The sequence below is a fragment of the Biomphalaria glabrata genome, chromosome 12, assembly GCF_947242115.1.
Source record: "Biomphalaria glabrata chromosome 12, xgBioGlab47.1, whole genome shotgun sequence".
Classification (NCBI taxonomy): Eukaryota; Metazoa; Mollusca; class Gastropoda; family Planorbidae; genus Biomphalaria; species Biomphalaria glabrata.
In genome coordinates this window covers 14,111,594-14,125,264 of record NC_074722.1, presented here as the reverse complement: position 1 = coordinate 14,125,264, position 13,671 = coordinate 14,111,594, and the positions used below count along the sequence as shown (strand labels likewise).

Here is a 13,671-nt window from a genome sequence, read left to right as displayed (position 1 = left end):
TTCAAGTGTATAATTTTATTTCATATTTTTAAACAATGCCTTCTTAAACGTCAACAAATAAGGCCAACGCCTAGACCTATGTGCTGTAACAACCAATCAGAGGTTAGCTTTTGGCGAGAATCTGTTCAATTTGAAAGGTTCCATGTTGTAGGTGAAGGTATCATTGAGCACAAGTTCAGACACAGCCTTTCCTACTGCTGGAGCCAGTTTGAATCCATGACCTGGATAATTAAAAAAAAAAATAGTAATATTAAGAATGAGGTATACATTATGATTTGGATAATTAGATATTTAAGAGGGAACTGGTGCACATTATAATGAGCTGGTAAATGAGATATGCCTGTGGGCACTGGTGCACAGAATGGGGTAAAAAAAAAAGTAAAGTTTCCTTCTGACATTGCAATCTCTAGGGCAGATGAAGTTAGGATACTCTGTTTCTTTGGCCAACAGTGCCGGCTTTACGACAGGGCAAATCTTAAAGTTTGCCTCCACGTTACAACTAGAGAACATTGTCAACAAAACATGCATGTTTAATAGAAGAACATAAATGAAATGAACGACCAACTGCCTTTACTTTCCCCAACTAAAGTCAGGTACCCACTAGAGTTGGGCGCCCTAGTAATCCCGAAATTCAAAATCCCAGTCTTCACCGAGGTTCGAACCCAGGACCCAAGGTCCGGAAGCTAAGCGGTTAACCACTCAGACTTCGCTCCCAGTACAATATATATACGTCTGTATCTATGCACAACACGGTGTGGATAATCAGATATGTGCAATTGCAATGGTGTACATTCTAGTATGGATCAAATGAAATATGTATGTGGTCACTGGTGTATTGTATGGTGTGTTAAAGAGGGGGTGGGGGTGGATGGCTTCCAGTGGAAGACCTGGGTTTGCTTTTTTCCTGCACTTAAATGTCCATTCAAACTGTTTCCTTTTTGCACTGACAGCGAAGAAAGTAGGTCACGTTATCTTATTCTGGCCTTGTTTCTAAAATGATTCCACGTCTTGTTTACATGACGATACAATAATACTCAGATTGAGAACAAATGGCAAACGTGAAGTAATCATACCATTCACTTGTTAACTCGCTTCATGGCCAGTTTCCAAAACTATGTTCCGCGAAATAGGTGTTCAACGAACTACTGGAATAATTAACTAGTAGGCCACCACGTGAATTAATCTCTCTTTTAAAAAAAGTGTTCCGCTAAATACTCAGAATGTGCCAACTGTACCGTTATGAGAAAAAAGTTCGGGAAATACAGGTCTAGTCTACTGCGCTAGGATTCTAAAAATAGAGTCCCCTGCTATCACATTCAAATGAACCAATGTAAAGTGAGTTTTTCTTCACATTGTCAACACTATTTGAAACTTGAACTAATTCATACAAATTTAAATCTATTATATTGAATAAAACATGTTACACGCTATCACGACACGATCAACGAATAATTTTTGTGAATCCGATTTCCGAACCGGCCACAATAGAATGAGACAACACATTTAACAGAAGCTGGACATTGGGATTAGTGAAATAATCCGCCGAACATGTCCTCCAAAACCGCATACTTTACCGAACGACCCGAACAAGGCACTTGCTCCAAAAACACCCCTATAGAAGAAATACTGTATCCGAAAAGCGCTGGGCTGCAATTAATCTAGTTATTTGAACCCTCCAACATGATATGAGAACGCAGAAGAATAAGATAAAAGTGTGGCATACAATTTAAAGCTAAAGATCTTTGTTTATTAATGTAATTAAAACATATATACTCACACGATATCAACTCATTAAGATTTGCATTAGAAATTTTTACCTGAAAATCCAGCAGCAATGACTATATTGGGGAAAGTTGAATGACGGTCTATATAAGGATGATGATCAGGCGTGTTCTGTGTGTAAGTACGTTTATGAAATAAAACATAGGGTGCATTAATATTTAAGACCATCAATTAAGCTACAATCAATGAAAGTGATAAATGCCAATTCAAAACAAGCTACTTGTTACGTTGTTTAAAATGAAAGTACCGACTGTCCTAGAAACCATTTTCTAGAAACAATCTGCGAGATGATAACGCAAAATAATCGCAATTCGTCCTACTGAAAGCAGAAACTTTCATTAAGAATAGTACCCTAGGCCTACCATTTTATTGAACTACATATATAGTTAGCTATTACACTTTTAAGTTAATAAAATACAAGTTTGTTTAAATCTTAAAATGCAACAAGTTCGGTATTTGGAATCCGGGAAAACTGGCAATAGACACCCCATACATTATGATTCGAGATGGTCTCGCAACGGTCCCGATATAGCAACCAATGGGTTTTGATGTCGCGCTGCCAGCGCCCTCCAGCGTAGTCAGCTAAAGACTTTGCTGTATACTGAGAACTCACAAATTCAGGTAGACAAGCAGTACTAGATACTGTCGAGAGTAAAATCTAAAGGCCTCCTTCAGCCTCCTAGCGCAGCGTGGTCTCACACTCTGCACATCCAGGATCAGAACGTTTTGTCCACTAGCAGCTGATCATTTGTTCAAAAAGCTCTTACGAGATATTAGAGCTCTTATTTATCGCTGTTTTCTCCTGCCGGTTGCTCTATATAGACTTTCTAACTAGACTTTATATGACCATTAGACTAATAGTTATTGGTACAGACAAAACAAAATGTAGGCCTACATCCAATTTAAATTCACACAAGAATCAGCCAGGGCTGGATTTACCTAAAGGCAACACATGAAATATTTAGCACAAACATAAAATATCTGGACCTATAAAAGGGTCCCGTATATCAAATAACTTAGGGCCTTTTCAAGTCTAAATACGGCACTGGACTCAACACCTAATGTATACATCCAGTATTCTGGTATGGCAATGTGTACACCTATCTTATACATGTATTATTCTGGTGCGGCAACACTTACTGTATACATGCAGTATTCCCGTATGGCCGGTTGGTTCTCCAGGTTATCAAAAGTCAGGGCCAGAATTCTTTTAACTTCTTCCAGAATCCAAGAGTCATTCTCCACTTTGTCCCTCTCGTCTGGATCAGTGATAGCGCCTTGATGTAGACAGATCTGAGACATAGATACATTCAAGTGTCAAGTCAAACCAGAGATTGTCAGCTTGAAGTTCTTCATATTTTAACGACTCAAGAAAATACAATTTTAATGCTTAACATTTCAGTCACTTTTAACTCTACATTTCCAGGGGAAAAAACTGATTAAATTAAAATTTCCGATAATAATCTTTTTTTGACAAACGTGTGTGTTGTTTCTTATGTTGCATTGCAAAATAACCAATCCAAGTTTTAAATAACCAATCCAAGATTTAAATAACCAATCCAAGTTTTAAATAACCAATTCAAGTTTTAAATAATCAAGCCGAATTTTAAATAACCAAGCCAAGTTTTAAATAACCAATCCAAGATTTAAATAACCAATCCAAGTTTTAAATAACCAATCCAAGATTTAAATAACCAATCCAAGTTTTAAATAACTAATTCAAGTTTTAAATAACCAATCCAAGTTTTAAATAACTAATTCAAGTTTTAAATAACCAAGCCAAGTTTTGAGAAACCAAACCTAGTTTAGAGAAACCAAGCCAAGTTTTGAGAAACCAAACCTAGTTTAGAGAAACCAAGCCAAGTTTTGAGAAACCAAACCTAGTTTAGAGAAACCAAGCCAAGTTTTGAGAAACCAAACCTAGTTTAGAGAAACCAAGCCAAGTTTTGAAAAACTAAGCTGATTTTTGAAGAAGCAAGTTTTGAGAAACTAAGCCTAGTTTTATTTAATTTTTTATTTTTTGAGTATTTAAAAAAAAAAGGAAATCTTGTGATTCACTTACTTTCACTAGTCCTGGATACTCCTTGTTAGGAAAGCCGTAGATGGTGAATGTCGCCTCCGTTCTTGAGTCGATGAAACAAGGGAAGGTCGAGTCGCTGTAGTTTTGAATCTTGTCTTTGTCAACTTTCCAGTACATGACAACAGTACGGACTGGCTGTTAGTGCATTCAGAAAGAAATATTTTAACATTATGGACTGGCTGTTAGTGCATTCAGAAAGAAATATTTTAACATTATGGACTGGCTGTTAGTGCATTCAGAAAGAAATATTTTAACATTATGGACTGGCTGTTAGTACATTCAGAAAGAAATATTTTAACATTATGGACTGGCTGTTAGTGCATTTAGAAAGAAATATTTTAACATTACGGACTGGCTGTTAGTGCATTTAGAAAGAAATATTTCAACATTACGGACTGGCTGTTAGTGCATTTAGAAAGAAATATTTTAACATTACGGACTCGCTATAAGTAAAATCAGAAAGAAATACATTTATAGTACAGTTAGTAGCCTACATTCAGAAAAAATAACATTAATAACATTTTAAAAAATAACAACTTTCTATTTAAGGAGGAAAGGGAGTGTGTGTGTGTGTGTGTGGGAACTAATAAGGTCACTTCTGCATTAACATACTTCCCTTGATTGAACTCCACCTCTCTCTTAACACATCAACTAAATCTAGGTGGTTGAGCTTTCAAACCAAAGCCTAAAATGCCAGATTCAGATTTAAACTCAGATCAGTTATTTTGTTTATCATTGACTTAACTGCGCCATGATCTGTTCAATAGCACTCGTGACCCCGTTTCAACGCCTTTGTTTCACGCCCGAAAAGAAAAACATCTTCAAGAAACTTTTCCTGTATCTCACATTTATTTTTCTACACTAAACAATTTAACACAACACCGGCACACGCTGAGATATTGTAACTTAATACAATCAAACCTCACAACGTGAATAGTCGGGCATGTGTATATGTGTAAAGGAAGTGTGTGGAGGGGTAAGGTGACCAGACCTCCCGACTTAGCCGGACAGTCCCGCTTTGAACCGTCTGTCAAAGAAGTGCACATGCAACTTACTATTTTGGATGACCCAAGTTAATTAGATGCAGAAGATGTGTGTGTAGACTAACATTGCGCGTAAATTGTTTGTGTGTGTACAATCTGATTTATTGTATTAACTTCAAAGCTGTTGAAAGCTGCTCGAAAAACATTTAAGTCTGTTCTTTGTAAGTTCAAGATCGACTTGTGTCCCGCTTTCACTCCCAAAATATCTGGTCACCTTAGGAGGGGGGGTACATACAGATATGATCACAGATGTATTTGAATTACATCCTCACTATCTGACCTGTGTTATGATAGACACAAGTTGGATACCTATGTATATACTTAAGTAATTGATCAAGATTTGCAGACCCGGAAGTACTTCGATATGTATATCCTTTTTTTTTTTACTTTGTAATTAACAATTTGACTTTTTTATGTTGGAACTTAGTTTGAAGCCTGCCACAACTGTGTGGATAGATGTCTTGGTTGGTTTTAAAAATCCTGCTGGACATAGTCAAAGCTGCAGGGATTTGCCTGTTAGTTGTGGACACTCACCTGTAGAGGCACATTGAGTCCTAGAGATGAACAAAACCTGCCCGCCCAGGCCCCAGCTGCGATCACCAGGCTATTGGCTTTGTAGAGTGATCTAGGCGTCTCCACCGTAACCACATCTCCTGGTGTGACTTTAGTAACTGGCTCTTCATCTCGTAAGACACCGCCCAGTTTTTGGAAAACAGTCTAATTACCAATAGAGCATGGAACTTTGTTTAAACATTCAACGTTAGAGAAACTATGAAACGAAAATCAACATTTTAAACTAGATGTAGGCCTATATTTTTTGCAGTATAACTGTTTAGAAATTATGAGTAGGTCCCCTATCTACAAACAAAAGTATTAGTTCGACACACAAGGATAACTTCAAATAAAAATGCATTTCCTACTTAAATTTAGTTAGTAGAAATAAAGAATACGTTGGGACACCTAGTTTTGAAGTTTAAGATATTGCAGGAAAGTGTCATTAATATAGAGGAATTTTACCCACTTAGGGTCCTCTTAGATATTGATGTCCTTAGAAGTCGTAACCCACATGCTTTCTAAAAGATGTATGGTCTTAAAAAGGACTAGTTTATATATCAAATTCAAACATCCGAATATTTCAAACATCGATGTTATAGCTTTCCTCCTAGAGACGAATACACAGCGACATCTTTACAATAGACGTGGGTGTATAACGTAAAAAAAATCAAATAAATGTCTTTGGGAAATGCGAGGCGATATGTTGGGATATCTGAAATTTATATTTAGTATAGCCATAAACGGAGGCGCGGTGGCTTAGCGGTAAAGCGCTTGGCTTCCGAACAGAGTTCGAATCCTGGTGAAGATTTTTAATTTCGGGATCTTTTGGGCGCATCTGATTCCATCCAGCTCTAATGGGTACCTGAAATTAGTTGGGGAAAAGTAAAGGCGGTTGGTCGTTGTGCGGGCCACATGACAGCCTCATTAACCGTAGGCTAAAGAAACAGATAACCTTGAAATCATCTGCCATAGAGACCACAAGGTCTGAAAGGGGTACTTTACTTTTACTGGAATAAGCTGGAAAACTTTAAAGATGTATCAAATAAATCACTCAGCAGATGGATTCCTTTAAAAAAAAAAGATTTCCTTTATTGCATTTTTTCCCTGTACCTGAAATGCTTTCAAAGCTCTGTCCGCTCTCAGAAGACCTCCGCTAGGGTCCCATACCCCAGCACAGTTGTCACCGGCTTTGAAGTGAGGGAAACGTCTCTTCAGTTCCCCGGGGCTTATCACCTCGTGAGGAACGTCGTGCGCCTTCAAAGAGCTCGTGACTTTTGTGATGGTCTTGGAGTTGGCCAAGTGAAGATCCAGAAGCCCACAGTTGCTGGGAAATTGATGAAACATGTCAATACTACATTACAGAAACAACCCTCACTAACGTTTGATTCCACCTTCACCTATCCCTTAGTCTGTTGGACCACCACACAACATTTGTCAACCCTCTTTCTCCATTCCTCTCTGTCTTTTTCCTTGAAATGAACCTCTTTCAATGGTAGGCTCCATTCTTTTATGTTGTCTTCCCATGACACTATCGCGTTCTCTGTCTACCTCTTCTTCTTTTTCCTGGTACTGTTCCCTGAAGGAAGGTCTTTGCAAGATCATGTGATATGGTCATAGAGTTTTAGTTTCCGTTTTCCTTCTTTTATTTTTTTAACATTATTACTTTTGATGTTGATTATTATAATGATGGAGCGGTGCGATTATTACATTTGGATTTTCAAAAGCTTCAACTAGTGTATCTGATGACTCGTGTTTCAATGGTAGTCGGAGATATTTGTCTCGGTATTATGACTTTTTAAAGAAATAAAACACTTATATTCGCAGAAATTGTGATAAGATTGAACACATACTATTAACATACTGCATAATTTAATTTCAATACTAAATATACAAAATTATATTAGGTAAAGTTTGAAACTTATCCCAAATAATATTGATTTCATTCTCCAATCTTTTGTCTTGAAATGTGTAAAATAAGCTTGCTGTTTACACTGGAGTGTGGCAACATTGATGCGTACACCACGAACTGGTAGATCCAGGGGGGAGGGGGGCGGTAGGGGCGATCGCCCCCCCCCCCTCCCCGAAGGACCGCTAAAAAGCAGGGATATGGAAACTCGAGGAGGGCCATGTGAAGTCAATAGTGATAGTAGCGGGAAGCATTTGAGACATCGCCACAATTTCAGCCTCACCACCATAAACGACGGAAGTATTCCTGTAGGCAGCGTATTGTCGAGCAGAGTGTATGACTGTGCTTCCGTGAGTAAGAACAACGGACAGGGCGTCGCCATAGCTTACAGCCATCTTGCGAAGTTCGAGAGCAACAGTTTCGTTGATGACATTTTCCCAGAAATATGCGACTGATAGAAATAAACAGTTACCTGATTTCGACTACATTGAAAGACCTGTTGACTCCAGGAAATATATGTGAAGCGGTGGCCATGGTTAGGAAACGAAGGGCGATATGAAGGGACAAAGTCAAAACCTCCCCCTCTTTTTTTTTCTCTGAGCCGTGCTCTCTGTCGCCGCAAAAGTTAAGTGAGGTAACTCTAGTCCAACTTACATAAATAAAAGAGTTATCTTTCCATGACCTTTTCGTGGTGTACCGCATGATTGGGCCACGAAGAGAATTATATATATAGATGTTGTATCGATTCATGCAACAAAACGGAGTTACACTAGGTCATCTTCATTTCCCTTTTTCCTTCTTTCTAGTGTTCAAGTGGGTTACACAAATAGATTTTAAAAAGTGGAGAACAAAACAAAGCCTGACAGCAATACAAAGTTAAATCGACTTATAAATTACATACGCTTTTATCTTATCTCCCATATTTAAACACATACAAGAGAAGACAACTGTTTTGAATGAGAAGAAGATGAAAACAACTGATTATAAAAAGAGCGACAACTCATTAAACGTGAAATCAAGTTTGCGCGACAGGACTTCACTCCCCTATAGCATTACTTAAAATGTATTCTTATTTCTAAAATATAATTTAGTAAAATATAATAGAGAAGCTTTCTATACTAACGTAATGGCAATGTCTTCGATTTCCAAGATTAAGGATGAGTGCAGTGTTTCAAATGACTAGCGAACCCAGTTGCGACCTGCATATTTTTCCCCATCTAGTGCAACCAAAAATTGTTGTCCGCCTGTGTATTTTTCTGTCTTTTGCGCCACTCTTCAATAATGGCTTTGCTTTGGGTATCAAATGTGTGTCCTGCAGTCTTTGTGAGAGCTCTCCAACTGTTTCTTTCAGAGGCCATCTGCTGCCATCTACTTTCCTCTTCGTGTGTGAGTGCGAAATGGTGCCTAAGTTGATCTTTATAGCGCTTACCGGATGTACTTCTGTTAAGCCGTCCTCCTTTAAGCTCGCCAAAGAAGATTGCCTTTGACATGCGGTCGTCTACCTTATAGGATAGGTGTCTGACCTCCCCCCCCCCCGGGGCATGCTACCCTGCCTCATAGTGGCGCACAGGTGGAAACAATCGTAAGAGGAAACGACAAAGCCAAAGGGAAGCCAAATAAGACTCCCGTGGGTTGCCTAAAGGGCTGCGAGAGCATCTTCATTGCATAGGCGGGGTGGTAAAAGAGTCCCAACAATCTTTTCGACAATTAACGCGCAGTTCTTCAATGGGCCGTTGCATAAATGGCGTGTCCCGCACGGTTAGCCTGGTATAGAATAGGAAACTGGCGGAGGTTCCCAGTGTACGCGAGTCCGGAGTAAGCGTGTCACTGGAAACGAGAGCGTCAAAATAGACACGAATAGAACATACTGACAGAACATACTGACAGAACATACTGACAGAACATACTGACAGAACATACTGACAGAACATACTGTTCAATGAGGCCGGTGAGAGGGAGCCTCTGTTCGCTTTTGTTGGTCTAGAGTTTCTAGCTGACAGTTTCAAATTGGTGTCTGACCCAGCGCAGCTGTCAAATGGTAATTAGTGCTTCTATACTGTTAACAATGGCCTTCAGCAGAACATAGTTTTTTGTAATGTAATCTTGCCAGCGTATGACCATTATGGAGTGCAACTTGAAGCTCTCGTTCGGTGTGTGCAAGAAGGGCGCAATCGTCCGCATAGAGCAGCTCAGTAGCAGTCATCTCTAGTTTTTTAAAGGTAGAGCGGGGTCGTGTGTTAAATATGCTGCTAAGGTTAAGAACGTCTTATTTCTACCACTGACAGGACACTAAAGAGGCCACAATTTTTTTTTTTAAATTCAAGATCTTTCTAACGATGCTGTCCACGGTTTTATGGTTGTAAAAAGTACTATTCATTTTAATTAACCCCGAATCATTCAATCATTTGTTTTCTATTGATGTTTCTGAATGATGATATTTAGATTTTACTGGCTAAACTTGTCTGTTGTTTATAAAGCAAATAAAAATAAATTGCACTAGGAAAGCGAGGAGTTGAGCTTACACAAAGAAATTTTCCCCAGACTCTCTCTCCAGCTCCGCCCACATTGGAAAGGCGTCGACCATCATGCGGACGTAGAACTCATCGGCATAGGCATATCTCGTGATGCGGCTTTGGCCATGGGAGCTTCCTCTTGAATGGGGTAGAGGGAACTGAAACACAAAATCCAGTCATTTGTTCCTCCACAAACAAAACTTAATTCATTAATAATTCATAGCCAAACAACTAGAAAAAAGACACAAGAGGCAAATAGAAGCCTGCTTGAAAAAAAAAAGATCTCGTGACTAAAATTACCTGCTCAAGCAGAAGAACTTTTTTCCCCCTTTTGGCCAAATTGTAAGCGCTAGAAGAGCCTTCAATGCCTGCACCAATAACAATGACGTCATAGATGGCTTTACTCATGTTTTGTTTGGATCACAGTCTACTCTCCGTTCTGTCTGGTGTAAGAAGTGCAACCATTATTGTTGGTCATAAACATAGACACATAGTACATGGACTGGCTAACGACAAACCAGACCAATGGACATTGTGAAGTATGTGAATTCGCTTTTCCCATCTTCTCGCTTGGCTTCCGAACCGGGGATCCCGGGTTTGAATCTCGGTGAAGACTTGGATTTTGAACTTCGGTATGTTTAGGGCGCCTCTGAGTCCACCCAGCTCTAATGGGTAACTGACCTTTTTCTTGGGGAAAAGTTAAGTCGATTGGTGGTTGTACTGGCTAGTTAACGTCGGCCAAAGAAGGTGATGATCTTTACATCATCTGCCCCATAGATCACAAGGTCTGAAATGGGAACTTTTTATACTCTCGACAACTTGTTTTTGGCAGAAGATTTCAGCAATTTTTATAAAGCTTATACCAACTCACTCTGTCTGTCTGGTAACAAAGTTTGTACACGTTATTTCTCCGGATCAAGCTGAAATTTTGCACAATTATTTCTTTTACTTGACAAAACAAGAATTAAAAAAAATAAAAAATTTGTTAATTAACTAATTAATTATTTTGTTTGATATCTCGAACAAGGGAAAGAAATTGTTATTGACTGATTTGGTTGTATAGGTTGAATAAACCCCCTTTATACTTTGTTGGTCGCTGCTTTAAAATTTGAAGTTTGCAATAGATAACAATAAAACCTTCTATTTTCATAAGCGATTCGCTGGCAGAGTGATCAGTGAGTAGGCTAATGAGACTTTAGTTCTCGAGTTGGAATTCAGGTTGTTAATCTTTTTTAATAAATGTATTTAACAAGCGATCACCCAGATACCCCCTTCATTCTCCCCCAACCCTTTCCAACTGGTCCAGACAAGTGATAGAATCATAGCTTATTGAGAAAGCTAAAAGCATAAAACTGCGCTAAACAAAAACAATCGGTAAAAGTATTTGTAATCTTTACTTATATAATACAGACGTTACTTCAAAAAAGAAGATGATTACGTCCTACGCGTCATGCATTCAGTTATGCATATTAACCAATGACTTAAATTCTTCCAAGTCACTGGTTTTACTGGCTAACTCAGGCAACCCATTCCATGCTCTAATAGCACTAGGGAAGAAGGAGTATTTGTACAAATTTGCCCTAGCGTAGGAGGAATGTGCCTTTATCTTTGTGTCTTTCTGAGAATTTTATTAAATTTTGTTTTTGTATTTGAAGATTATGGTTCAGTGCTTTACGTATAATTGCTACTTTACTTTTAAGTCTTCTATCCTGTAGGGTTTCTAAATTTAGTGTCTTTACTAAAGGTGTTACTCTAGTCACCTGCGGACAATGGTTATGCTTGCCCTGGGTGTGGCAAAATATGTAGGTCACAGCTGGGGCTGTGCACCCACGGGAAATACTGCATTGCTCACTAATCTTCGGACTCGAAGGTAGGCCTTATTATTATTATTTTTACTCTAGTCAAGTGTGAATATTCGTTTGTCATGAATCGCGCAGATCTATTAATGTTAGTCTATTACAAATGGAAATACATGACTGATCCAAACTATTTGATACAACTACGCTGAATATAAGCTTTTTTTTGTTGTTGTTGTAACAAGTATTTTCTATATTTCTCTCTTTTTTTTTTCCTGCTACTCATTTACACTTCCTTTTTCAATTCTATTTGCACTTTGACCCCCTTCCATTTTGTGATCTCATCACCGTTGTTCCACTTTGTAATATAATAATTGTAATTGTATTATGTGAATGACTTTCTAGAGGAGAAATTTTGAGATCACCAAATTACATGGGCGTAGCAGGGAGGGGGATGTTGAACCAAAAAAAAAAAAATCTTCACACATTGATCTTTTTTCTTACCAGTCGCTGGGTTCCATTAATAAAGTTCAGTGAATAGCAAATTTGATTTTTAAAAAAAATTGGTTACAAGAATAACAGGATATATATATTGTTATGTAAATACCTCAGAAAGTACATTTGAAAAGGCAAGAACACAATATGTGTTTGTATGTTTTTAAACATAACTTTAGCATATTTGTCTAAAACCGAGACTTGGATGTAGGCCTATCTTGGTCTAAAAAAAAAAACTATATTTAAAAAAAAAAGGGTATAATGTATGAAGTACATCAGTGACATGTAGATCTATTTTTAGAATGGGTCAGAGGTCTTAGTGGGGTTAGATGCCCTGTTCTACAAAAAAGCACGCAACAAGTGGTAAGGTTAGAACAATACTAATTATACAAAGGCATAAATCTAGCTGGAATTTAAACTTGCAACAAACTAAATATATAGATATAGAAATATATTTTGAAACGATTGCGTTTAGCCAGATAATTATTAAGCACTTCCTAAATCTAGTATGTCACCGAAGTTTAGCAGTCCTTGCCAATAAGATTTTTTAAAATAATCATTGATTATTGATGTAATCAAGACTAATACCGGTATTTAACGAGTAACATAACTTTTTCATAAATACATATGATCTACTATCATCTAGACTCTATCATCTAGGTGTAACACAAAGACCCCTCATAATAGGCGATGATTAAAATAAACATCGCTTATGAGTTGCAATATGTCTAGGCTATAGCATAAAGAATAAGTTAATACTATCAGTAATCCTTACTTATAACAGAAACAGGCTTTAGTGCATTGTCAGTGCCTGATATTAATTTAACAATCTAGATCTAGACTATAGACATTCTGTCTTACTAAGTTGTATACAATAAATGCAGGCAAGTTTTGTACCATTTCGGTAAGTAGGTTAAATTTTAAACGGTGTAAACTAAAAAAAAGTCTACCTAAGGAAATGGCCTCCTTCCGTCGCGAAGCGACTATGGATCATCTAATAGAAATGAGATGAATGTTTGGACCCTATTAACATATGTCTATGGCCTGGACATTATCTATGGTTAGAATATGGCTAAATATGAATTTGGTGGCCCCACATGAAAAATACAGACACACACAGACACACAAATAAATAAACAGCAAAAAAATAAAGTTACGCAATTTATATAAAACCTAGTTAGGCTACTGAATCTCAACAATAGCATTGATCAACAGTTTCGCTATTTCTTCTCTTTCAAAAATTGTTTTGATACCTGTGCGAGGCCCCTATCAATCGGAGGCCCTAGTTTGCTTATGCTTAACGCAGGCCCTTGTTAGAAATGATGGAAACAAATAGACTCATAAATTAAAGATCCTATGGTAAACCTGCTTGGTCGAGATGAACATCACAAAAAAGAAATAAACACAAAACTCTTACAAGTAAAAGGGGTGTCCTGGATTTAGATCTAGAAAGAATCGGTGACTACATTACCCATTACTATGGTTTCAATAGCATGTGTGG

At 37.8% G+C, this 13,671-nt stretch overlaps 1 protein-coding gene across 2 annotated transcripts; it reads right to left on the bottom strand.

Annotated features, from left to right (window-relative positions):
- LOC106061764 (peroxisomal sarcosine oxidase-like) lies at positions 1-13,103 on the bottom strand. 2 transcript variants are annotated; one of them, XM_056005554.1, is made up of 9 exons: positions 12,946-13,103; positions 10,180-10,322; positions 9,889-10,037; positions 6,571-6,784; positions 5,440-5,622; positions 3,845-3,997; positions 2,923-3,075; positions 1,818-1,893; positions 1-221 (listed from the first exon to the last, which is right to left on the bottom strand). In XM_056005554.1, the coding sequence occupies exons 2-9, from the start codon at positions 10,285-10,287 to the stop codon at positions 97-99; spliced, it is 1,161 nt and encodes a 386-aa protein (XP_055861529.1). In that variant the 5' UTR covers positions 10,288-10,322; positions 12,946-13,103; the 3' UTR covers positions 1-96. The 2 variants fall into 2 exon arrangements, with proteins under 2 accessions (XP_055861529.1, XP_055861530.1); XM_056005555.1 differs by having other exon boundaries at positions 10,180-10,318; positions 12,946-13,065.
- Positions 13,104-13,671: the final 568 nt, after the last annotated feature.

Excerpts from the sequence above, each read along its gene's own strand:
- LOC106061764 (XM_056005554.1), bottom strand. The coding sequence starts at position 10,287 with ATGAGTAAAGCCATCTATGACGTCATTGTTATTGGTGCAGGCATTGAA. Across the intron at positions 10,038-10,179 it reads AAGTTCTTCTGCTTGAGCAG|TTCCCTCTACCCCATTCAAG; the intron begins GTAATTTTAGTC and ends TTTGTGTTTCAG. Across the intron at positions 6,785-9,888 it reads TCTGGGGAAAATTTCTTTGT|CAACTGTGGGCTTCTGGATC; the intron begins GTAAGCTCAACT and ends TCAATTTCCCAG.